Raw genomic sequence first — 24,354 nt, forward strand, 5'->3', positions numbered from 1 at the left:
TCCTGGCCTGGATCAGGAACAGCGTGGCCAGCAGGAGCAGGGCAGTGATGGTGCCTCTGTACTGGGCACTGGTGAGGCCTCACCTCGAGTGCTGTGTTCAGTTCTGGGCCCCTCACTGCAGGAAGGACATGGAGCTGCTGGAGCGTGTCCAGAGGAGAGCCACCAAGCTGGTGAGGGGTCTGGAGAACAAGTCACACGAGGAGAGGCTGAGGGAACTGGGCATGTTTAGTTTGGAGAAGAGGAGGCTGAGGGGAGACCTCATTGCCCTCTACAACTCCCTGAAAGGAGGGTGTAGAGAGGTGGGTGTTGGCCTCTTCTCCCAAGGGAATAAAGACAGGAGCAGAGGAAATGGTCTGAAGTTGGGGCAGGGGAGGTTTAGATTAGATATTAGGAAGAATTACTTTACTGAGAGGGTGGTCAGGCCCTGGAACAGCCTGCCCAGGGAGGTGGTGGAGTCACCATCCCTGGAGGTATTTAAGAAACGTGTAGACGTGGCACTTCAGGGCATGCTCTAGTGCCCGAGATTGTGGGAGTGTTGTGTGTGTGTGTGTGTGTGTGTGTGTGTGCGCGTATGGTTGGACTCGGTGATCTCAGAGGTCCCTTCCAACCATGAAGATTCTGTGATTCTGTGTAACACTGCACCTACATGTCAAATAGCTAGAAACATGGTTTAATTAGAATACGGGACAGGCTGTGGTGATCCAACACAGGGCTCACCTACATTTGGCCAGCCCTTTTTCCCTTTTTTCCCCATGTTTTTTCCTCCTTGAGTCACCTCAAACCTTCCCTCTCCCCTCCTTTGGTCTTTGCCCTAAATGTTGTACAGTAAGTCTTGCACGTTCCCTAAATGCTGTTCCCGTTGCATCCATTAATGTCTCCTGTACCATAGGCAACAACCACCTGTAGTGTGCGAGGCATCTGGGAGACAGTTTCTCTCTGACTTGTCTGGGTGGCTTCACAGCAGATAACAAGGTCTAATCTGTCTCCTCTGATGGGCTTGGGAGCAGCCAATGTGTGGTGTGCTCCCCTTTCCCTGATGAGGTTACTCAGGCTTCTCTCTCTTTTTTCTCCCTGCTGCTTTGTGTTGACGTTAAATCATGTAACCCAACATCCACAAGGTAAGGAGACATCACACTGGACCCTTTATCCTGTGCTGACGAAGCACCTGAGGTGAATAAAATGCTTTTACAGCCTGAGAGCTTCCCACTTGGCGAACTAGAAGATCTTGCTTTTTGTAGACCAGAAGAAGATCAGAAGAACTGCCAAGGAGGAACCTCATTTGGCCTCTTAACTCCTCTTGCTGCCTGTGGTCAGGGTGAGTTGGCTGGAGCTCAGGGGGTGGCGAGGGGGGTCACGCTGTTGTCACACTGGGCAGGACGGGCAGTGGCTGGGGACTCTGTCCTTGCAGGTGGAAGGAATTCCTACAGCCACATCCCCCAGGGGTCAGAAACCACCCCTCCATCTCAAACCCCTTCTGGAAACTAGTTCCCAGGCTGACTTCCATGTGAGAATTAGCTATCAGGGGTTAAAATACCATTAAAGAACTAACAGAAGATAAATCTAAATTTTTATTTTAAATACAAAAATAAATTCGTCCTTCCAAATGATGTGAAATCCTTATCAATAAATCTCCTCAAGCTTCTCTGACTGTATTAAACATGAATTGTAAGAATTCTGCTTGAAATGCAATTTTTGTGCAGATTAGCTGAGCAGTTTTAGAAATTGTTTGGCAGCTCTTTACTGTTATAAACTGGCTTTAACTCTTAGCTAAAATACCTTCTGCACTAAGCCTTCCTCTTCAGCTATTAAATACATGCTGCAAGCTTTTTAGTGAGTTAAACTTTATTCTATACACATGATCTACTTATATACTTTGACACACACACTCGGGGGAATTCTTTACAACCAAAAGGTACCACTTAATGAACAGGCAGCCATTTTCCCATAAAAGCAGAGAGGCTCAAATGCTGATGTGCCTTTCTTCACTCCTGGTCATGACATACTGGAAAATAATGTTCCTTCAAACAAGGCCCACCCCTCCTCCCATCGAAGTCAAGTGGGATCAGGATTGGGCCGCTCGACTGAAAATGCAATTTGAAGTTTCCTGCATGCCGGGTTTCAGAGCTTCACAGGGATATTAAATCCCACAGGCTGGTCATAGTGAAAATATCTCTCGTCTTCCAGTTGGGGAATGAAGACGAGAGGAGCCCGCGCCAGAAGACGGACAGGGGGGCTTTCTGAGGGCAACGTACCCTTCCCTTAGCGCAGAAGGGGCGGAGCGAGCATTCATGTGCCCCGCGAAGACCCAGCCCGTCCCCAGGGGCGCAGCTCCCACCCGAGCTCTGCCAGGCACCGCCACCGGGCTCCCACCCGCCGCCCCACGGCCAGCGCAGGGTTCGTCGCACGCCACGCTAACGCCACGACCCCCGCGGCTCCGGGGACCGGCCGGAGGTGTCCGATGGGCGACAGACCCGGCAGAGAGGAGGCGGCCCTCAGCGGCTGGGCGTGCTGCCGCCGTGCGCTGCTGGCGACCGCCTCGGGGGTCGCCACCAACGGCCCCCCCGTGCCCCCAGCCGGGCGGGAACCCGGCCGGGCAACCCGGGCCAGCAGGCGACCGCCGGGCAGCACGAGGCCGGGCCACCGGCAGGGCCCGTAGGGCTGGCGCGCCCGGCGACACCCCGAGCGGGACACCGGGGTGACCCTGCGGGCCGGGCTGCCGGCGACGCCTCGTTCACCGGGGGTCCCGGGCGGGCAACGAGGCCCGCGGGCCCGCAGCCCCCGGCGAGCCTGCCCAGCCGGCTCCCGGGCTCGGGGCCGGGCCCCGCGGCGGTCCCGGGACCCGCCTGGGCGGGGGTGCGGTGAGGCGCCGGGCGGGCCGGGGCGGCGGCGGCGGCAGCGGGGCGGCACGAGCGTCCGGCGGGGCGGGGCGGCGGCGGGCACCGCCCTCGGGCCCTCCCCCCGCCCGCCCTCCGCCCCGCCGCCCCCGACCGCAGGCTCCGTCGGGGCCGGGCTGGCGGAGCAATCCCGAAGTTTGCGGAGCGGCCGGCGCCGGGGCCATGTGGCTGCTGTGGCTGCTGCTGGGCTCGGCGGGTGAGTGCGGGCGGTGGCGGCGTCCCGGGGCGCTTCCCGGGAGCGAGGGGGCGTGCTCCGCTCGGCGGAGGAGGGAGCCGGGGCCTCCCTGCCTCCCCCCGCCTCCCCTCGGCGGCTCGCTGCGGGCCGGGCCGGGGTCGCCGCCGGCCTCCCCTCCCCTCGGCTCCTCTCCCTTCCCCCGGCGGGCCGAGCGCGGGGCACCGCCTGCCCCACGGCTCGCTGGGTGGGCCGGGCCGGGCGGGGATGCCCAGGGCGGGGGCGTACGCGCGTCTCCGCCCCCTCTGGGCGTGCTCGAGGTGGTCCCGGCTCCCTCCGGGGGTGCGTGGGGCCGGCGCGAGGCGAGGCGGCCGGAGGGGTTAGCGAGGCCGGGTCGGGCGGGATGGTTCCGGGGCGGCCGTGAGGAGCGGGCGCCCCTGGGCCGAGTCGGGCGTCGAAGCCGGCGCCGGGCCGAAGGGGCTGCGGTCCCGCTGGTGGAGCCCGGATTGGGCCGACCCGCGCCCCTGCTGCCTCCTGAGGCCTGGCCGGGGAGGCTGCAGCAGACCCTCCGGCGGGCGGGCTGGGCTGGTGGGGCCGGGGCAGCGCCGGGCTCCCTACTCCCGAGCGAAGCGTCCGGGTCCTGCCTGGCCTCACTCGGAGTGTTGAAGGGGAACCTCCTACTTTTTATTCGTATTAATCTTTGTGGAAAGTCCTTTTTTTCCCCCCCCCCGCGGTCGGCACGCGTCTGCCAGAGTGGCCGAGCTGGTGATGTTCCGTGCGGCCCCGCTGCAGGTGTGAGTTGTTTCTGCGACACGATCTTGGCGGGCGCCGCTCCGGGCGGTGCGAGGAGCCTGGCTGCTGCCGGGGCCGGCTCCCGGCCGCGCCTTGGCGATGGAGCGACGACACACAGTGGGTACAACTCAGGTTTATCAAGTTCAGCTTCTTTGTTTTCACTCTTTTTCAAAGAGTATTTCTTGTCATGAAGAACCGCTAAGTTTCACAGGTCCCACGATAAGGCTTTGTTTGGAGTTCGGTGCGGATGGGCAGGGAGGAGAAGTGCGGTAGGACTGGCGCTGTTTTGGGGTTACCTCACTGCACGCTTCGGCTGCGACATTCATCGCTCTTGTGTAGGTTCGGGTGTCTTTGCAAACTATTTCAGTAGTTCTCTTTTGGAAAGCTTCAGGGAAAGCTCAGGTTTGTTTATCTAGATTGTGTTGCCTTCTTATTAGCTTCCATTTTACTACAGTAATGTTACGAAAATTTCACCTAATTATTCATAGCAAGGTATACGTTTCCATCTGTTGAATATATTTGTTTGTAATATCACCCTTAGATTAACACGGAGGGTTCCATGCTACAAGATGCTGATCTTTCCGTATGAAGATTTCCCAGCCACCCACACCTCATGTTCCTGCTCCACCTTGCCCTGGGGGCAGTGACCAAGAAGACCTGTTTCTCACAAGGAAGTTAGTACTTCAGCTTTTCGACTGCAAACTGCCAGGTTTGCACAACAGTTACCCTGCCGTTATTTAACCAGAGGCTCTGGCTTACTTTGGGGCAGATTCAAAGAGCTTTCTGAAACTTTTTTTTTAACGTGTTCTGTTTTTCTTTTGAAGGATAAAGTATGGGGTCTTTGGGGATTTGTTTTTTAAATGTTGCTTCCTCTGTATATTTTGGCACCCCTGCAAACTTCCAACAGGGAGAATTAGTTTGTCTCTGCCCAGCCTTCACTCTGTTTTGAATTTTAGTTCTGATAACTCCTGAGAATATTTCTTTTCCTACAGATTCTTTTTTTGGATACAGATGGGAAACCTTGAAACCCTGGGGATCAATTCAGTTAACAGAAAATAAACAGTGTAGTGTCTCTGTCTAAACAATTGTTCTGTTAACGCGCAGGAGTAACTGTTGACTTGGATTGTGCCAGTGAAAATTTGCAAGGCAAAGCTTAATCTTTTATTTGCATCTTTATTCTTAATATTATAGTTGGGTCAAATAGTGCTTTTGATCCTGAAAGACCTTATGTGCATGGGAAAGGTTTTATCTTGTTATGATGTATAGTGTGAACTTATACCAGGCTGGTGTAACTTCAGTTTGTAATTGCAGCTGATAACTGATCAGAAAGAGCCTGTTGGTCTGAAGCTTTAACCTCCGTTCCCCACACAGGAGCTGCCCCATTCCCTTACATTCCTTTTCCGCTCCCTGCCTCATTTCAAGTCTCATCAAGCTCTCGGGTGCGTGCAAACATGTGCACACCCAGCCTTTTCCATTTCTCCATGCTCTTGCCAGTATAAGCAGGTTGTGCTTCGCTCCGATTCCCTCCTGCGTGTGCCATGGTCTGACCCAGTTCCCAGCGCTTTACTTTTGCTCAGTGTCAGCCCAGGAGTTCCTGGATGTAGGTTAGATCCTGCAGGGATTCCAGTTACCAGCTTGGAGTAACAACATTAGCGGGTTAAGTTAATGTAGAAGAACATTTGTTAGTTAGAAAACAGACATCTCTGTTTATCTTCTTCCACAGTTTGTATTACTTAAGTCACACAAGTTGAGCTACGCACGGTTACAGTGAGTTTAGGAAGGGATTGCTTCAGACAACTGCGAGTATGTTATAGCTGAATAAACCAATGAAATGTAAACAGTCCCTAAAAGAAAGATGAACTCTCTGTAATCCTGACTACCGCTGTGTTGTATCTTCAAGACAATTTTTTTTTAATTCAAAGAAACCTAAATATACTGAGTATATTTTGAACGTAGATTTATGTATTTTTTTAAAACATTTTTTTAGCATTTTTTTTTATATTGTCCATTAAGGAGAGAAATGATGGCAGGAGTCACAAATATTTAGCTAAATGAACTGCTTTTAAAAAGTATGATTACAAAGTGGGTGGAAAAGGAAGATTACTTCTGTCTGCTACAACCCTTCCTGTTTTAGCTATGAAGTGGGTCTTAAAAATGTCAGTCTTCAACTGGCTGGAGGGTGAGAATGCAGTGCACAGCTGGAATTCCTGAGTGTGGTCTCCGAGATGTCACAGTTCAGTGTAAGAGCCCTTCTAATGCGTAAGCCAAATATATAACGCAGATGTTATAACTCTTAAAATATACTCAGTTTGGTCTGGGTTAAGGCGAGGCTTTTGTGTCTTGTTCCCTCCAGTCTTTCGGTCTAATACTGTTGGAATCGATTCCCTGTTCCACAGACAGCATGAACAGCAGACGTCACTGCGTTCGAGATGGACGAGGATTCTTGTAGTGGCTTTGTCAAGTCAAGACACTTCCAACTGGACAAAGTGATAGGAAAGAGAGGTGGTATTTACTGGGTAATTACCGAAGACGTAAGACTGCCAGCGGTCACGATGAGAGCAGCCAGGAAGAAATGCAGTAATGGAGCAGGTCTGAGAAATCTGTAGTGCTGTGATGAAAGCAGTGCTCTCCGATATCTTGTTCACTGTGGAAGCTAATTACGAGTTTTATGAGTTGGTTGTAATCCTTGTAGGCTGTCGCTGTTTGGTTGTCCCACCTACTGCAGGCTGAGGCTGTGGACATCCTACTTCTGGTAGAAGGCACTCTGTGATAAGTATTTAAGCTGGCATTTTCAGGATTTGAACTTGAAAACAGTTTCATTATCAGCAGGTTCGTCTTGAAGATGAGGAGGGAGAAAGATCTTATGTCTCAATAGTTGTTCTTGGGTTTGGGTATTCTTGTCTTCTCAAGTATTAAAGCAAGACACTTCTGCTCTGGCAAGATCTCATAACAGAATATGCTAAGGTGCAGAATGGAATATTTCAAGTGAAACCAGTTTCAGTGAAGTGAAACATTGAACGACAGACTGTCCTTTGCCTGAAATGTAAGTAGAACATGGCTGGAAGTGATTGTATAGTCAGCCAGTAGTATAATAAATTTATCATAAATTTACCAACTTCTGAAGAATTTTTGAGGGGGGGGGGCTCATATCTGTTTAAAAAACCCCAAAACAACAAGATGAAAATTTAAACAAATAGCTTAAGAAAGGCAAACCAAAAAGCTTGGCAAACACCCCTGCAGAAAACATTTAACTAAATTACTATCTCTGATAATGAAACTTCTAACTTGCATGATCAGCAGAGGTTTGCCTTTGCTGTGGGCTGAGTGTCTATCCACATACTTGCTTATTTGACACGTAGAAACTTGTTAAACTGAGTAACTTGATCAGGTGTTTGAGTGGTTTTTTTCTTGCAGCCTCTTGTGCCAGTGAAATTGTCAGGCAGTTCAGACCAACCTTACGTTGCGTGCAGTGCTGGCTGTTGGGACAGAAAAGCCCTTTAAAGAGAGAAGATGGTGTAATGCTAATTGGTTTTGGTGTGTGTTTGTGTTTTAATTTGCACACGGGAAACGTTGAGGCAGTGAGGAGATTTCTAAATGGAGCCATCGGTGTCTCTGCTTGTTCTTGTTTTTGGTTACTCGCACAGATATCCACATCTTGATCGCAGAGGAGCTTTTGGAATCAGATACCTAATTTAGCTGCAGCTTATAGAAATATGTCCTCTTTGAAAGGCTGAGAGAAATAACAGGTAGCTGCTGTTGGTGTGAGAAATGTGTTGAAGGACTGGGGAATGATGTGGGTGGATTATCAAAGGGGCCCAGATGAACAAAGTCAAAATGGAAACAATTTGTGGGAGAGTGGCTGGTGAGGACTTTCTTCTCTGTGATCCTTAAGCCTTCTTCCTGCCGTGGTCTGGACAGCTGTGAACTTGGGCACAATGAAAGCATATCAAGCAAAGCTGCTTTTTGTGTACGAGTGAGTGGTTGTGTGAGCTGCTGTGTCGCAGTGTGTGACATGGGGACTGAGCTAATGAGCGGAAGGTGATGTGGCTGCGACACTCAGCTGAAATGATCTCTGTACCATAAGAATGAGCTTTTAACCCACTGTGTGGGATCACTGAGGATTAGGGGCTGAAGAACTCGGAGCAGATCTGGGGAGGTCCTGACGCTGTGCCCTCTTAGCCATGAGGTTTCAGTTTTAAAATGGATTTAGTATCTCTCTGGCAGCCTGTGAGGCTTAATTAATTAAGGGTTGGGAAGTGGTTGAATATGAATAAGTTGAATATGGTTGAAGTGTGCTTTCGTGTTATGAAGTAGTTTGTTTCAATAGGACCAAGAATACATATTTTCAGGCTTTAGTGCTATTATTTTTTTTTTCAGTTTTTTTTCCTTTAGTAGGGATCCTGGTTTGGTTTGTGTGTTTTTGTTTTTTTTTTTTTTAAATTAAAGGAAAATCCCCCAAGTGCCACACCTTCCTATGAGTCTCTGGTGTTGGGATCTGCTTAGACAGATTATTATTCCAGATGGCTCCTGGGGAATGTGATGGGGGACATTCCTGGTTTGGGGTTCTTTTACTGGAGATTTTAGATGGAAACCAGTTACATCAGAGGAGGAGGTAGCCTGTGTCAGTCTATTTCGAAACAGCTGGGTCTGTTGGATGAAAAGTTCAATTTTGACTAACATTTTCATGTGGAGATTTCTCTCTGGTTTTGATAGAATGCAGTAACATTACTGCAGCAGGTAGGTTGTGGTCCCACTGAACACTACCACGTGAATTGTGGCTAATAGATACAACTTTGTGCTTGGAGTCCTTTCTCTATAGATTTTGCAGGAATGTATCACTTCAGTTGTCAACGAGATGAGGGTTATAGCTCCAGCAGGAGGGCAGTTGCCCCCCATGTCTCTGTCAGCTGAAGACTCATGGTCTGCTGGTGGGGGGTTAGCGCTGCAGGCTCTGCGCTGGCTGCGCTCCCTGTCAGCAGTGTGACTTCTAACGGGGCAAATAACGAAATGGGCTGACCTTGGTTGTTACAGCAGTAAGTATAAGCAAGGGCCTCTCTGCACACCGTTCCTTGGCACGGAGCACAAACATTGGTGTTACCACTCTGAGAACGAGCAGTTTTCTCCACAATACGCCGTTAATTTCAGAGAGTTAGAAGAGGCCTGGCTAAGATGTAAAATTACAGAATGGAAAGCTGGTTCTGTTTTACTTCAAACTGGGACAATGGGGTTAATTTTCCCAAGAAGCTGGGACAGGACACAGCCAGGAGTGCTGACCCGAGCTAGCCAGGTATGGCGTCCTGCTCAGTATGGAGCTGGGGGAGCTGCCCGGGGCGGGGGCAGGAATCACCACTCTGGAGCAGGCTGAGCTTTCTGGGTTCCGATCAATGAGTGGTTGTACGTTAATCATGCTTTGTCTATTCCTTTATCAGTATTATTGTTGTTTGTTAAACTGCCTTTATCTCGGCCCACGAGTTTGCCTTTTTCTTCCGATTTTTCCCTCATCCCCCCACTGGGGGGGGGTGGGGAGTGAGCAAGGAACCGCTGGTTCTTTGTTGCCAGCTGGTGCTAAACCATGACAGTCATTTTTGGTGCCCAACATGGGGCATGAAGGGTTGAGATGATGACAGATCTGACCAGAACACGTTAAAACAAATTGTTATATGCATTTATTATGTTATAGTCGTTGGTCATAATGTCGTTTGTTCACATGGTTGTGTTATGTGACTTCTTAGATGCACTATGTACTCCCTGCGATGCTGTTTGTCACCTCTGGGAGAGGGATCAGTATTACCACTTTCCTGTCCTGTGTAATCTCAACTTATGATATGAAAACATCACTGTTCACGTGGTTTTGCCGGTATGTTTATGTGGCATTGTCATCCTGCCCATACCTCAAGTGCCATCTCTTGGAATTTATTAATATTTGCACCCAGTCTGGGGGGGGGAAACAGGGGCAAATACTTTCCCCAGCTCTTTGACCTCTCTTTTCTTGTTCAGGCCAGGAAGCTTTTGAGAATTTTTAATGTCCCTGGGGTGTTCAAACCAGTATGGTCCTATTGGTGTGTCTCCTGAATGTGTTTCAGGTCTTGTTTAGGGTTCATTCAGGCCGTGATAGTCCACTGTCAGCCTCCACTCTCCATTAGATTTCCTCACTGGACATACGGGACTATTACAGGGTGAGCGAGTCTTGCTGATCGCTCCTTGGGTCTCCAGCCGATGAATTAGGTTATGGATGGGAATCAGAGAGTCTCGGTTGGTGCAATATTGTCACTGATGCACTGTTGTGGTAGCAACTGGCACCTGTTGTTCTTCAACTACAGGCCCTGGTTGTCATGGGGGACTTCAACCACCCTGGTATTTGCTGGAAAGGCAACACAGCCAGGAACACACAGTCCAGGAGGTTTCTGCAGAGCATTGATGATAACTTTTTGAAACAGGTGGTGGAGGAGCCAACAAGGAGAGGTGTGCTCTCTACAACTCCCTAAAAGGAGGATGTAGCCGGGGGGGTTGGTCTCTTCTCCCAAGGAACGGGTGATGGGACAAGAGGAAATGGCCTCAAGTTGCCCCAGGGGAGGCTTAGGATGGAAATAAGGAACTATTTCTTCACCAGAAGGGTTGACAAATATTGAAAGAGGCTGCCCAGGGAAGTGGTTGAGTCACCATCCCTGGAGGTATTTAAAAGACGAGTAGACATGGTGCTGAGGGATGCAGTTTAGTGGTGGACTTGGCAGTCATGGGTTAATGGTTGGACTCAATGATGTTAACAGTCTTTTCCAACCTAAATGATTCTAGAATTCTATGATTACGCTTGTGTTTTTGACATTGGAGGCTGTAGTCTTGGGACTGCTGCTTTTCTGATGCAAAAGTAAGTTACGTCAAGGGCTATTAAATGCTTCTGCTGGCCTTTCTATAAGCTTAGCTAAAATTATGCAGCTAAAAATAGCCATTGTTCTCAGAGTGTGAATCCCTTTCTTGTCAAATTCAAACTTCTTTCCCTTTCTTTCTTTCTTTGTCTGTATCCTTGTTCTCGTCTTCTGAATCTGCACACTGATGACTTAGTCTTCACTTGCTTCTTTCCCTACTTTCTTTGTCTCACCTCCATCCTCCTCGCATCTCAGTATCCCTTCCTCTTCTTTTTTACTTTGTGGCTCATGACCTCACCTCAAATTGTACCCATTGGTGCATGGTTCTAGCAATGGATTTCCTCATCGTGCCTTTGGCTCTGTACGTAAAAGAAAGAAACTCACATATGTGCTTACCCTACCTTTCCCTACGTGTGGGGATCATGTGCTGCTCTGGACCAAACCTGCAGCTAGGAATTGTAATCTTTCCCTGGTCTCTGTTGCAAGTGCTCTGCACCACTCTGCCACCATTCTTCTCTGCAGCCCATGTCCCCGTTTATATCGCTATTCTGTAGTGAGAGTGCCTTTCCTGTACTTTGTGGTTCCACTTCATCTTTCTTCTTGATCTGGATCTTACGTTCAATGGAGTATGAAGTCACTGATATAGAAAATGTTGATGCGTAGCGTGATCTTATGCTGCTGGACTTGCTGTCCCTCTCCCTGTCCATGGCTTAGCTGTGCTGTGTGTTACAGCCCAGGGCTTGAGCTACGTGGAGCTTCTGCTGTCACTGAGTTTGGAAGGTGGTGTTTTGTTGGAGCAGACTGCTTGGGACTTGGTCTCCCTAGGTTTTAGATACAGTTTTAACAGTAAATTGTGCATCTTAAGCCAATTACTTGATTTCTCAGGGATCATTTATTAAATACAGTTAATATTTGCTTGACACACAATGCAAGGTGTGCATGTGTAGATGTCTAAATAACTTGTGAATGAGGGCACTGTTAGAAAGACTGATATACAATATGCTACAGCAGTTCCTTGTGTTGTTAAATATGCAGAGTAGCTCTACTTTGCATCACCTGCCAAAGCACATCAGTTCTTCATGAACGGGTAAGTTGATAGAGTCAGCACTTAGGACCTCCAAATGAAACACATTGCAGTCAATGACCTTCAGAGGGAAAATAACTCTGCTAACTTGCTATCCACTCTCCTGTCAGTGGCACGAGTTGCTCTTGCAGCTAGGGCCAAAACTGTGGCATCTTAAGAGCTGGGTGGAACTGCGCACTACTAAAACCAATACATGGTCTGACTGGAACCTGGAGAGCATGCATTTTGACTTGAGGAGAATGGCTGTCTATCGGGAGAGTTTGGGGCTCTGATGCTGATCTTGGATGTGTGATCTTGGGGATGGGGGACTAAATCTCCCATGACCTGAACAACAATAAGAAACATGTCTTACCAAGGACTTGCCATACTGTAGAAGAGCCTGCAGCTTTACTTTTTCAGGTAACCGGACAGACACAATACAGATGCTGAGATCAAGATCTCAGGCTGGCAGGATGCAAACTGTGCTCGTGGAGTCCTGGAGTCTGGAAGAACTGTACTCGCCACTCAATCAGTTTGAAAAGATTGTCATTAAACTAATTAGGCATAATTCAAAATTGGCTAGCAAGCAACAACAGTGTGTTTGTGGCGATTGCTGTCTAGTCAAACTCAAAAAAGGTTTGGTGGTGTTTTTTTTTTCTTTTAAGACCGGCTTTTGAAAGGTGGAAAGAAGGTGGAGAGGGACAAAAAAAAAAACCTTGTGGCTGTTGTTAGTCACATCTCTTAATAGTACTGGCTGAATTTCAGATACCTGATTGTGAGCCAAATAAAAGCCTGTATGGAGTGACAGGCAGAATTGGAAAAAAAAAAAAAAAAAAAAAAAAAAAAAAAAGGCACCACCACCATTGTGAACTTCTAAATGAACAGATCATTCACTTCACCGTCTAACTGAGGTTCTGTGTGTTAAACTTGCCCTTTATTGAGTTGAGTCTGTTGGAATTCTGATTTACATCCTCTAAGAGATTTTTGTTTGCTAGCCCTTTCTTAGAAGGTGAGGTCTACCTCCACTGGTTAGCCATTTCCAACCTTGTGAATGTAGTGGCTTTGAGTATCAGCAAGTGGGAAGGTAAGAGAAAATCGAAGCCCTGTAATATTGCAGCTCTAAAACAAACCACAAGTGTTTGTGCTTTTGCAGCCAGATGGAGGGCTTCCCCTTAGATTGCAAGTGGGGTGTGAGTTTCAGGAACCAGCTCTTTTTTGCTCCTCTGAAAAAGGAGCCTTCATGTGCAGTGAACAAATCAGGAGCGTACTTCTGACCAAAGATCAAATTGATCTGGCTAGAATGTTAACAGCATACCTGGAAGATAAAAAGGATGTTGATAGTAGAGTTCCTAAGAGTATTTATAAACAGTACAAATTGGCAGTACTGCTTGTACCCTAAAAATCTTCCATGAGGAGTGCTAGCTTCTAAATTGCAACTTTGAGGTAGAGCGATTTTGTCAGCTTTTTTTTTTTTTTTTCCTATAAGGATTGGTGACAGCATCACACTTTTTTGAAACATTTCTTCATTGCAGCCTTTCTCTTTCAAAAAAAGAGTCCAGAATAGTGACCTTATTTCGTAGGAATTACATGTTCATTAAGGGTAAGAGCACAACAGCCATTTTTCTTCCTCCGTCCAGTTTTTATAAAATGTAGAAACAAAATGTTTTATAGCATAATTTCCTATTTGTATTGCAACTTCAAGTGATTTTCTTTTTGAAATCCCTGTCCTTTTCAACAACTGAGATATTAGTAGACGTGTCATGGAGAACTCCTGATTCGGAGTTCCTGGATCTAGGCTCTCTTGAGGTGACATACAAAAGTGTTTATCTCCAAAGTCCATCCAAATGTAGAGGGTACTTGGTGACATTGATTTGCACAGCTATACCTTTTCAGCCTCACTTTTAAAATGAAGTATAGAAAGCTTTTGCCATTCTTATGCAAAACTATGTATATTAGTCACAGCAGAAATGCTCAGTGTCTCTTCCTGCAGCAGCTTTGGTAACTTTAAGGCTTAAACTTCTGATAACTTTAAAGGCTCTCTACTTATTAATGACTTTTGCATGAGTTAGACTTTGGTGTCTAATCAGATTGGGTATCCTTAACGTTTCTAATGGGATCCTTGAAAGTCTGCCAAAGGACTATATAGGTTTTCTGATGAATTGTTTTAATGGAGCTCTGCCTTGCTATTTGGTTAACAGTCTTCACGGTAGCCTCGGGCTGCTTACTTTCCAATTTCCTTGTGTTATCTGTAGATAAATGTCCACCTTATTGGAGCTTAATGGCCAATTAGCAGAGTCAAATGAAATCTGAAAATACAAAAAGCAGTTCTAGTCACTGGCAGGATATTCTTGTCCTGACTGAGGTTGAATCCGGAGTTGCTGGCCTGCAGACTGCCACCGCTCCTTGTGAGTGGTCTCCTGGGGGAGCTGCGTTCAGCCTGGGAAGCACGGGTTAGCTGGTTATTCCTTGCAGTGTTGGTGCTTCATTTCTTTGCTCATCAACAGTTGCAAAAATTAGGCAGCCCACTTTTTGTGAACAGACTTTCCCGTTTAAGAAGTGATCAATGTAACTTTCTTTGTATCGAAGAGACCTGTATAACGCTGGTGAGACCCTATTAAAATTACACTTATGCTTCCAGAGTACCTGGTGGTTGTCTCTGCTTTGGACAGGAAGCATGTCTGATATGGGATACCTGAACAGGGCAGGAACTTCAGGGCAACAGGGCTCTCTTTCCACCTTTGCCAGCCTGGCCCTTGAGGGTAGGATGAGTTGGGTGTTTGCAAACATGAGCCTTCCAAGGGACTTTGCACATCCCTCTAAGAAAACTGACTTGGCATAGATTTATTAAATATTCCAGTGTTGTTTACTTCAGTTTGGAAGGATTATGTTGGCCTATTGGTTTGGAAAAAAATGTGCTATTGAAATGCCATAGTAAATGTTTTGGTTAGAGAACAGTTTGAGTGATACTTGAGTGACCAAATTTTAAAGTGGCTTCCACTTTAAAGTGGCTTCCACTTTGCTGCCCTTTACTTTGAACACAGCCTTTCTTCTCTTCTTCTTTTTTAGTACTTCTCCTTTCTTTTTCCCTTTGTTCCCCTGAAAGGGTAGTAGGCTGTGGTTACTGAAATTATTAAATTTTGTGTATGCGATGCTCGCTGTGGCTCTCTGAAGTGGGAATACTTTATGCATGGGTAGAGTGGGGCACAAATCAAGGCAATGTGTGATCATGTACAACTAGAACTACAATAATATCTTAGAGATAACGGGGATTCTTGGCAGTGCATAACATCAGGCAAATTGTTTACTGTCTGCCTGACTTAAAATGGAGATACCACTTAGCCACCTCAGTTTCTTTAGTTTCATAAATGCTGGTAAGTGCTCAGTTCCCCAAAGTGAGAGTCATCAATAATTCATTATCACTTAATTGCTGTAACTGATTTCTGATTGATTTGGTAAGTAGGACACTAGGAAATGGTACATTTCCCCTGTCAGTTCCACTTCACTGTTTTTGCCAAAGTTTCATGGGGGAGTGTCCACATGCCTCTTTGCTCTTCTTCCATGGATGCTTTGCTCTAGGGCCACAATAAAACTGGAGGAGTTTACAAAAAGAATGGGGCAAACAGCATCACATGGAGTTGTGGATTTTTTAATTTTTTTTATTTTCAAAAGCATCATGTCCAAGAAAGGCTGAACTGCAGACAGGCTGGAGTTGGAGGGCTCAGCCGTGCACATATGACACACTGTCACTGTGTCACTTGTGTTTCTCTTACTTGTTCAGATAGAGAGGCTTCTCTGGGACTGCTGTCTTTTCTTCCTGCTGGAGCCCAGAGTGCTTAAAGTCTGCTGCTTTTCTCTGATGCTGTTGTCTGTAAACTTGGTTACGGCTGTTTCAGTTGTCCCTTTTTTATATTCCCTATTTTGAATCATGTGTGAGCTATTTCTTGTGGTTTTTCATCATAATGGGACTACATAGTTCTGGAGTGGATCGCAGTTGTAGTTGTATTTTGCTTTCTTTATGTGAGGAATGTACTTTAAATCATACTAACATAGGTGAGGATTTGGAATTATGCAGGGTTTCCTGCCTGCTAATGGGTGAGCACCTCCGGTCTCCCAGGGTGGAGTATGGCAGGTTTCTTTTCTGGCAGCAGTTTGGACGCTAGAGAGGGGAGCTATAAAATAGATGTCCTGGAAAATATGTGGCGCTTGTTTTTATTAGCGTAGGATAGTCTCTGTTCTGTGTAAGATATGAACTAAAATACAAATGAGGAAGCAGCGGAGTATCACAGTCTTACATACCTAGAAATGAGAGGTGGGGAAGGACTATTGGTTTATCGATATAGTTTATTCCCATGGGTTACTGTGAGCATCTTGCATCTCCCTTGTTGGATGATGGTCCAAAGGTAAGTTGTAGTTACTTTAATCAGAGTCTCTTCTGATCACTTTCTTACAGTTTGGGACGTTGTCTTTGTCTTGCAGAATCTGAACCATTTAACGCCTGTGCCGGGTTCGGCTTTGCCAAACATTTTCTGAGTCTATGCTACATCCTAAAAGACAGCACACAGTCTGTTGGAGCATGTCCTTCACCCGAGTCTGGTTTGCCAAAGAGGTGTTAGAAGGGAATGTTGTTGTTTTGGGGTGTGGTTTCTTTTTTTTTTTTTGTTTAAACATACATAGATTCCAAATGGATTCAGTTCTATCTTAAACACATATAAAGGATTATTTTGTTACTATTTTTGAGGCAGTGTGTCTGGATTCTTCTCCTCTTCAAATGAACTTATGGATACGTTTCAGTGTATTAACTCTCTGTTTTAAACTGCTATGAATATAAAAATGAATTGACAACCCAGTTCTCAGAAATAAGTCTTTTTGTTTTGAGGTGTTCTGATGTCTTTAAACTTCATTGAATTGACAGGCTGAAAAGACCGTCACTGTTGCTAAACTGCTTTGTGGGATTCCCTAAAGACTACCTCATTCTTATTTCAATTTCCAGTTAGCAAACTTCCTTTAAAAAGTGTTGGTTTCAAAATGAAATGTCAAATGATGAAATTTCATTAAAACTGAAAGAAGTTAATCTTTTCAGTCAGCTGCACTTTGTTCTGTTCACAGTGTTACTCTTACCTCTCCTTGGAGGCAGAGGAGGAAAATAACACAAAAGATGCTGTTATTTGTGTGAAGAGTTTTCCATGGAGGACTTGTTAAAACTGAGAGTTTTGATTTGAATTCGTTGCAGCTAGGATATCTTGAGTGGTAATGTACCTGCACAGTATGTTCCTAAATCTGTTCTTTTGTGTCTCGTGGAAAAATTTATTGTAGACTTTTCTAGGCAGCAAATTGAGAAGGAGAAAACAGTAATTTTAAGGTCTGAGTACAATGGCTTAAACCTTTACTTTCCATGAACAAAATCCTTGATTCTGTGCTCCTTTTCACCAGTGAGATTCTAACAGCTTCAGAGGAGCGAATCCAATGTAAAAGTGGTCCAACAGAAGGAGGAATTGAGGTTTGGGCAGGTCTATGGGAAAGAAGTAACTCAGTTTCATTGTCCAGTGGCACACTGAGTTTTGTGCTCTGGTTGGAGAGAATACATGGGGAGAAGGAAGCCTATTCTGTCTGTACATTTAAAGTCTTACTGTGGTTTTCATCTTGCCATGCAACATTTTCTGTTAAATCAAGTTTTTGATCACAAACATCTCTGTTAGTACATGCTTCTTGCTGACAAGGTATATTGACATACTGGAAAAGTTGTGATGTCGCCTGTCTCTGTCAGTGGCTGTGAATGACGTGACTATCTGCTGTCTCCGAGCCTGATGAGAAGTGTCATCCAGGTACCCAAGCCTATTGTGTCAGTATTGTCTAGCCCTTCCTGAAACGTGTTGTTTACAAGATTATCTGAAATACCCTGCGAAATTCTTTATGGGCACTCAGATAACGACAGTAATGAAGCTGCAAAGTTGCTTTGCTGGCAGCAGTCTGTTGCGGTTTGGGCTGGGTTGGCCAATGACAAGATAACAGATGCTCTCCCCCACCTCTTGCTCCAAGGAGAGGAAGAAGAGAGGTAAAGAGACTTAGGAGTTTAGAAAAACCTAAACTACTTTAATGAAATATTATTAATAAAATAAAAAGGAAATAATGAAATAGATACACTATATACAAAACCGTATCAAGCTCCCAGGATGACGTCACCGGCAGGCATTGGGGAAGTCCCAGACTGGACTCAGAGACGGGTGGGAGCTGGATTCCGCATCTTGGTTCAGGAGCCCACAGACTGGGATTGAAGGTAGATGAACTGCCTTCATGATGAGGAGGACAGGGTCCTCCTCAGACATCAGCCATTGAAGAAAGAGAGCTGTTGAGTCATAGAATGGTTTGGGTTGGAAGGGACCTTACAGATCATCGAGTTCCACCCCCTGCCCTAGGTAGGGACACCTCCCACCAGACCAGGTTGCTCCAAGCCCTGTCCAGCCTGGCCTTGAGCCCCTCCAGGGATGGGGCAGCCACAGCTTCTCTGGGCAACTCTATACTGTTGGCAGTAGATTATTTTAGAGGAAGTAAGAAGTAAGAAATTATTTTTCCCCAGAGAGCTCATTTCTTTAGCATTGGATTTCTGACTGTGTCTTCTTTACAGCCTCCAGCTAGCTGAGAGGACTCATGTTGTTACTGCTACTTGTTCCTTGCGTGTTGCCCCTTCTTCTCCTTGGAGGCAGTATATGGCATGTTATAGATTATATATAGATAGCTGATCATACAAGTAATCTTAGTGACCATGTAAGTGGAAAGCAAACAAGAACTTTAATACCTGCTTGAGGATGTCTGAGTTTGGGATATTGTATCATAGACACATTCAGTTGTCCTTCTTTGAGTTTGCACATGGAACGAACTTGTGTTATTTGGTGGTGGTAACAATTAAGTTTGTGCAGTCCTTGGCTGTAATGCAGTTTTAGAGTATTCCTTTTGAATTTCTTTATTTGGAAATCTGGAGAAAACACAGCCATAGTGCAAAGAGCTAGTGGATAATTTAAGTGCTGTTGGCTGAGCCACATCATCTGCTTTGTGTATGAAACACATGAATGTGGTGTAGGACACTTAAAGCCTGGGTTGTGTTTACCAAGAACAAAGTTCTTTGGTGCTAGAGTCCTGGGCAAATTTTAGCATTGCATTGTATTTTCTGTATCTTAATTTTCCCTTTATACTTTCAGCTAGTTCACAGAATATGAGTCAGTGTACATGGTCAAAAGTAATACTATTTTTGTGTTAACTTCCTGAATCAGAAATATCCATATCCATAACTTGCGGCGGAGCAATGAGTGCATAAATCTTTCCTTTCTATGTATAGACTATATTGTGCTTGAGTGTGACAATTGCATATGAGGTTAGGAAAATGGAAAAGACCTGTAGTAATCACATTCAGCCTTTTTGAGAGATTAAAAAAATAAGTTAAATTGTATTTATTAATTGAACTTCACACCTTTTTCCTTTTTTAGAAGGGACTAACCCTTAAACAAAGGAGAAGCCTTTGCAAAGGAGAAGCAAAGACAATTAAGAGAAGTGCTTTCAGTGTAATGGACAACTACATAGTTCATTTCTCCTGCAGCCACTCCAGTTACATGGCCATTAACAGCTAAATTATTAATGAAATGTTACTGAAGGAAGCTACTCCTGACTGTCGGCTATCCTCTTACCTCTGTGCTAATCACCAGGGTCATAGGAGTCTCATTCGACATGAAGCAGTGTGAGATACAGACAGGCTTTCTTCCAGCCTGGAAGTGGAGAGCACAGCTCAGTTGTCAATGTCTTTCACAGAACTCAGTTTTTCTAGTTCTTGAATGCAAGGAATTTACTTTTACGTTACAATGAAGGATGAGCGTCCTCTTAAATGCTGGAAAATGAAGGCCTGTTTGGAATGAATTGGTCTGGGGGGCATTTGCGTGGGTCTCTCTGAAAACAGAACAGCTCAGTGTATTGTGTAATACGTGAGGTCACAGGTTATCCAGTGACATCACCTGTCTCTTGTGATGGTGCTTATCCTGTGCGCTAGACAGAATTGCTTATTGTCTTCTGCTAATGTGTGATGTCTCCTGCTAACAGGACGGTATAGCTGCCCTGTTAAACTGCTGTGACAGGCTGTCACTCAGTATTAGTGTTTATAAAGAGGAAAGTGCCCTTTTTTGGAAGAATCTTGAAGGATAGTGACATTTTTTGTTCATAATAAAGCTAAAATTAAAAAAGGTCCCGAATTCATCGTTTGTAGGATCGAAATGCAGGATTATTCTTCTTGGCCAAATATTTTTGCCTTAGAGTGATTTTTTTTTTTTTTTGTGCTAACATGCTGATCTCCATATTCTTCAGTAACTTGCCAGTATTGGGAGGTATAAGTGAAGGGAAAATTTAGGGAAGATAATGGTATTAAATGAAAGCCCCTTCCTACTTCTTTTGCAGGAGAGAAGTCTTTGCTCTTTTTAATATTTTTTTTTTCCATTTGCTTTGCATCTTGTCTGAAGTATGTGGTCTCTTTCTGAAGTGTTTAACTAATTTTCCAAAGTTATGACAAGGTGTATTACCTCGAAGAGCTTTGTACCACACCTGTGAGGCCTTTTTCTCTGATCAGCGAAGTGGATTCAGCGAAGAGGGAATACCTCAGCGTATGGATGACTGCAGTTTCCCAGGCTTTCCAGCTAGGAATGTGGGAGCTGTGACTCGGCAGCTCTGATGGAAAATCTGAACAGAACGTGTCATCTTGTCTTTTAAGAAAAGTAGAAAATATTGCAGTAGCTGGGAATCAAAATTTAAGAAATGAGTCTATGAAGAATCTCGGGTGCCTTTGTAAGGATCTTTATTGCTGTTTCCCCAGGAGAAAAATGAGTTTGGAATGTTCAGGAAGATTCCCATTCTCTTAAATATGGGCCTGGGTGTTTAAAGTGAGGGTACATGTGGCAGCTGCTCTGGTGCCGAGAGACTGAAAATCTTAGTAAGTCTGGAATAAGTCTGCTTAGGTGTTTCATTAGAAAATCTAAACCCAGATGCATAGCAGCCAGTGTGGGTTGAGACATTGTCTGTCAGTAAGAATTGGAGTTATCGTTGGAGCAGTGATGCACAGACATGGCGGCATGTGGAAACGCCGAGGCTGGAGGGTGCTCTGCTTGGTTGCTGACGTTGCACACTGGGGTTAAGAGGAGTGGGAGAAACCTTGGCTCCTGCCCGCATGTGTCACACCAGTGGTCTGTTTTGATGGCAGTGGCTCTCAGTCTGGCACTGTGTGTTACCCACCAGAACCTCCTGAAAAATATCCTTTACGTAGAGTTTTCATTGTCCCCTGAACTTCTCGTAGTGTGTGGGAATGACAGAAAGGAAGGTGCAGATGTGCATGTGAGTGGAAGTGGAGAGCCACAGTTAGAGAGAGCCAGTTGCTGATTTCTTGGGGTTGTAAAAGAAATTTCAACATGGTTGTTACAGAGAAAACACGTTCAGCCTGTCCTTGTATTCCAAAGATGTCTCTTCCTGCTTGCCCTATCTTACCCAGATTTGATAGCTGCTTTGCAGGCCTTGGCTTTGCTTGGCATTAGCAAGTCTCTGATCATTGATCTGAGAGAAACGACTGTTGAAACTCAGAAACACACACTTCTGAGCTGTGCTGCCTTTGTCATTATCCAGTCAATACAGTCTGATTTTTTTTTTTTCTTCTTTCCAGAGATTAGGGGGAAAAATGGACAGGCTTTCATGAAGTATGATACCCTTCTTTTAATTCTGATTAATCAAATACAGTCTCTACCAGTAAAAAAAGCACGATGTGTGAGACCCACTATGCTAAACTTACACCCTGCAATTTTCAGGCATTTGTTGCCGCTAAATTGGCAGAGTGACTGGAGCCAAATATACCTGCTTTGCAATTATATCTGCTGGGTTGATATTTGTGGACATGGCCAGCTAGGCCAATGAGACTCAAAATTAAAATTAACCCTTACTGGCAACATGTTGAAACTGCTGTTTCATTGGTGTATTCATCAAGACTCTCGGGAGCCTCCATCATGACCAGTCTCAGGTGCTACTGCAAGTGATAACGCTCGTTTCCCTAGAACCTTGAAAAAAAAGAATGACAAATCTATGAACTTGGTGCATCTTAAGTTTTAGTTTGGGTTTTGTGTGAAAACAAATTTCCTGCCTTGGAACCAAGTAGATACGCGTTTTGAGGATAAAAAGTTTATTATTGAATATGTATAAGGCATGTATTTTGCCTGGGCATCTTGAGTTCTCTGGGTTACTGAGGTATTATGGACTTTGTTTTTTTTGAAAATTTTCATGAAATTCCTGAGATCTTGTCTGTTCCTTCTGGTTCCTGTTTGTGTAACTGTAGGTGACTCCCCAGCTCCGCAGCCCTCCCAGCATTTGCCGCTCTCTGTCCGGACATGTCTTTGCCCCAGCTTCTTCAGAAAGTACGCTTTGTAGCATGCATAAATATGATGCGGGAGGGATGTGGAGCTCTCAGAGTTTGTTTAACCAGCAAAATGATGCATGGGTTTATAGCAAGGTTTTAGAGACCTCCTGAGTTTTGATTTGGCTCAGTGGAAGAGTACCTGATACAAAAAATGTTGAATGAAGCCTTAAAAGCTGAGAATGGTTTTGTAGCGAACCAGAAACTCATTAATTTTTTGTTAACTTGGAGTTTGTCCCAGGATTGACCCATTTGAGTAAAACACATCCAGGTTTGGAAGCTGCAAGTGGCTCAAGTGAGACGCACAAATTATTTGGATTAGGGGCTGAAGTATGTAAATGCTTTTTCTTCCTTAACTAGAGTGTACTGGGAAGTTTCTCTTCGAGACTTTTCGTTTAATGGGCACTTTGAGTAGGGTGGCATTATTTTTCTTTTTTCTTTTTTTTTTTTTTTCTTTTGAGGCCAGGATAGACTTCTAAAAAGCAGGTGCTACTTTTCCTTATTGGAAACTCTTCAGAGGATTTTAGGAAATAAAGGAAGCAGACTTGGCAGGAAACAAAGAAGTGGCAAAAAAATGGGAAAAGGAAGAAAGCTGGTATAGACTAAATCCTGGACCATTTCTTGTGTGGCCCTTTCCAGAGACATTGACCACAGTTACCTCCACTGCTTCTGGGAAAAAGTTCGTTTTTCTCATGCACGCATCAAAAGTTTTTCTACTTTTTGCTAAATGTTCCTCTGTCTGTCTTCATTCCAGTATTCTTCACTGTGCTCTTAGACACAGCAACTGTTGGAAGAGCGAAACCCCAAGATTGCCCATATTGCAAACACCCCCCTGATTTTACAGCTAGCTCAAAAGCAGTTGGTGTGCACGGGTGGTGTCTTCTTGTGGCAGTATTTGCTGGAAAGAACTGGTCACCAGTGCCTTGCAGAAAGATTGCATAGCCCCACATTAACGTCCCGTTTGTGTAGGGGTACTGTATACGTTCCTCTACAATGGAAAAACATCATTGCTCTCAGCTGGGGCTTCTGATACGATGAAGAAGTGAAATGGATAAGGTGAAACTAAAATCCTGTGAAAAGAATGAGCTTCTCACTTCAATATAATCCCTGCCGTGTATCTTCCTAACAGCATGTTTCCCATTGACAAAATGCAAATGCCATTTATTTTGTTATTGATTTGCTTACAGAAAGCAGCAGAAATCTAATCCATGCTGCAAATACTGAGTCACCTTCTTCTGTATAAATTTTTATTATTACTGTATAAAGCACATCAAAGAGCTCAGTTTGAATGGGAGAAAAACACAGTTTAGGTAGGTGGTTATAAAAGCTGTTATTTTTCACTTGAAGTGATTATTTTCTAGGTCTCTGGTAGTGATTATGGGAAATTCGCAACTTCAAATAAATAACCAGTTGTTGTATACCTCTGTCATTCCTAAGCCCCATCTTCTGCCCCCACTTAACTCTCTTTGAGGCTTGTCTAGTCGAGGACATGTAACTAGAGCTACTGGAAAAGGGCAAACGCACACCATCTTTTATAAAAGAAACCTCTCCAGGCTAAAGTAATGGCAAAATCTCTTCAAATAGACCTAGGGCATGACGTTTGAAGAGCCTTGTGTCCTGTGATGTCTCACTATTGAATTAGACCAGTATATTAGCAGTAATCTCCAAAATACTGTGAGAGTAGTGTGAGGTCCTGGACCATCTAAAGGGTGTTGCTGTGGCTGTGCCATGGCTTGTCATGTTTTCAATATAGGGTGGATGAAAACCGGCTGATTATGATTCTCTGAAATCAAGGCTCTAGTTTGGCTTTTTATATTGAAATTGCTTTTCCTAAATATGTATATGTCCACTTCTGCATTATCATTGCAGCTGCAGAGGAATGAGTGTTCTTTCCCCTTGAAGATTCAGGGATGTTCTAAGTTGACTTTGCACCGTGTTTTGTCATCCAGCTCACGTGGTCTTCACATATGCCTTCTTTGCAGTCTAACTCTTACCTCTTTGTTGGATTTGCATTCTTATTTGAAGGGGTTATCATCAGTTTCCAGGTAATGCTTCTGTTTAGGAGCAGTACCCTGTCTTCACTGGCTGTGTGCTGTCACTAGCACTTGGTACAGTCACTCTCCTCTTCTTGAACTGTTGCCTCTCCT

At 45.1% G+C, this 24,354-nt stretch overlaps 1 protein-coding gene across 1 annotated transcript in view; it reads left to right on the forward strand.

Moving 5' to 3' along the window:
• Positions 1–2,458: 2,458 nt before the first annotated feature.
• Positions 2,459–24,354, forward strand: part of LDLRAD3 (low density lipoprotein receptor class A domain containing 3) — a 113,599-nt gene continuing 91,703 nt past the window's right edge. Inside the window, 3 exon segments of the mRNA XM_074148809.1 lie at positions 2,459–2,652; positions 2,776–2,959; positions 2,961–3,090. Coding sequence (XP_074004910.1) covers positions 2,459–2,652; positions 2,776–2,959; positions 2,961–3,090 — 508 coding nt within the window.

This window comes from Numenius arquata, chromosome 6 (assembly GCF_964106895.1).
Source record: "Numenius arquata chromosome 6, bNumArq3.hap1.1, whole genome shotgun sequence".
Taxonomy (NCBI): Eukaryota; Metazoa; Chordata; class Aves; order Charadriiformes; family Scolopacidae; genus Numenius; species Numenius arquata.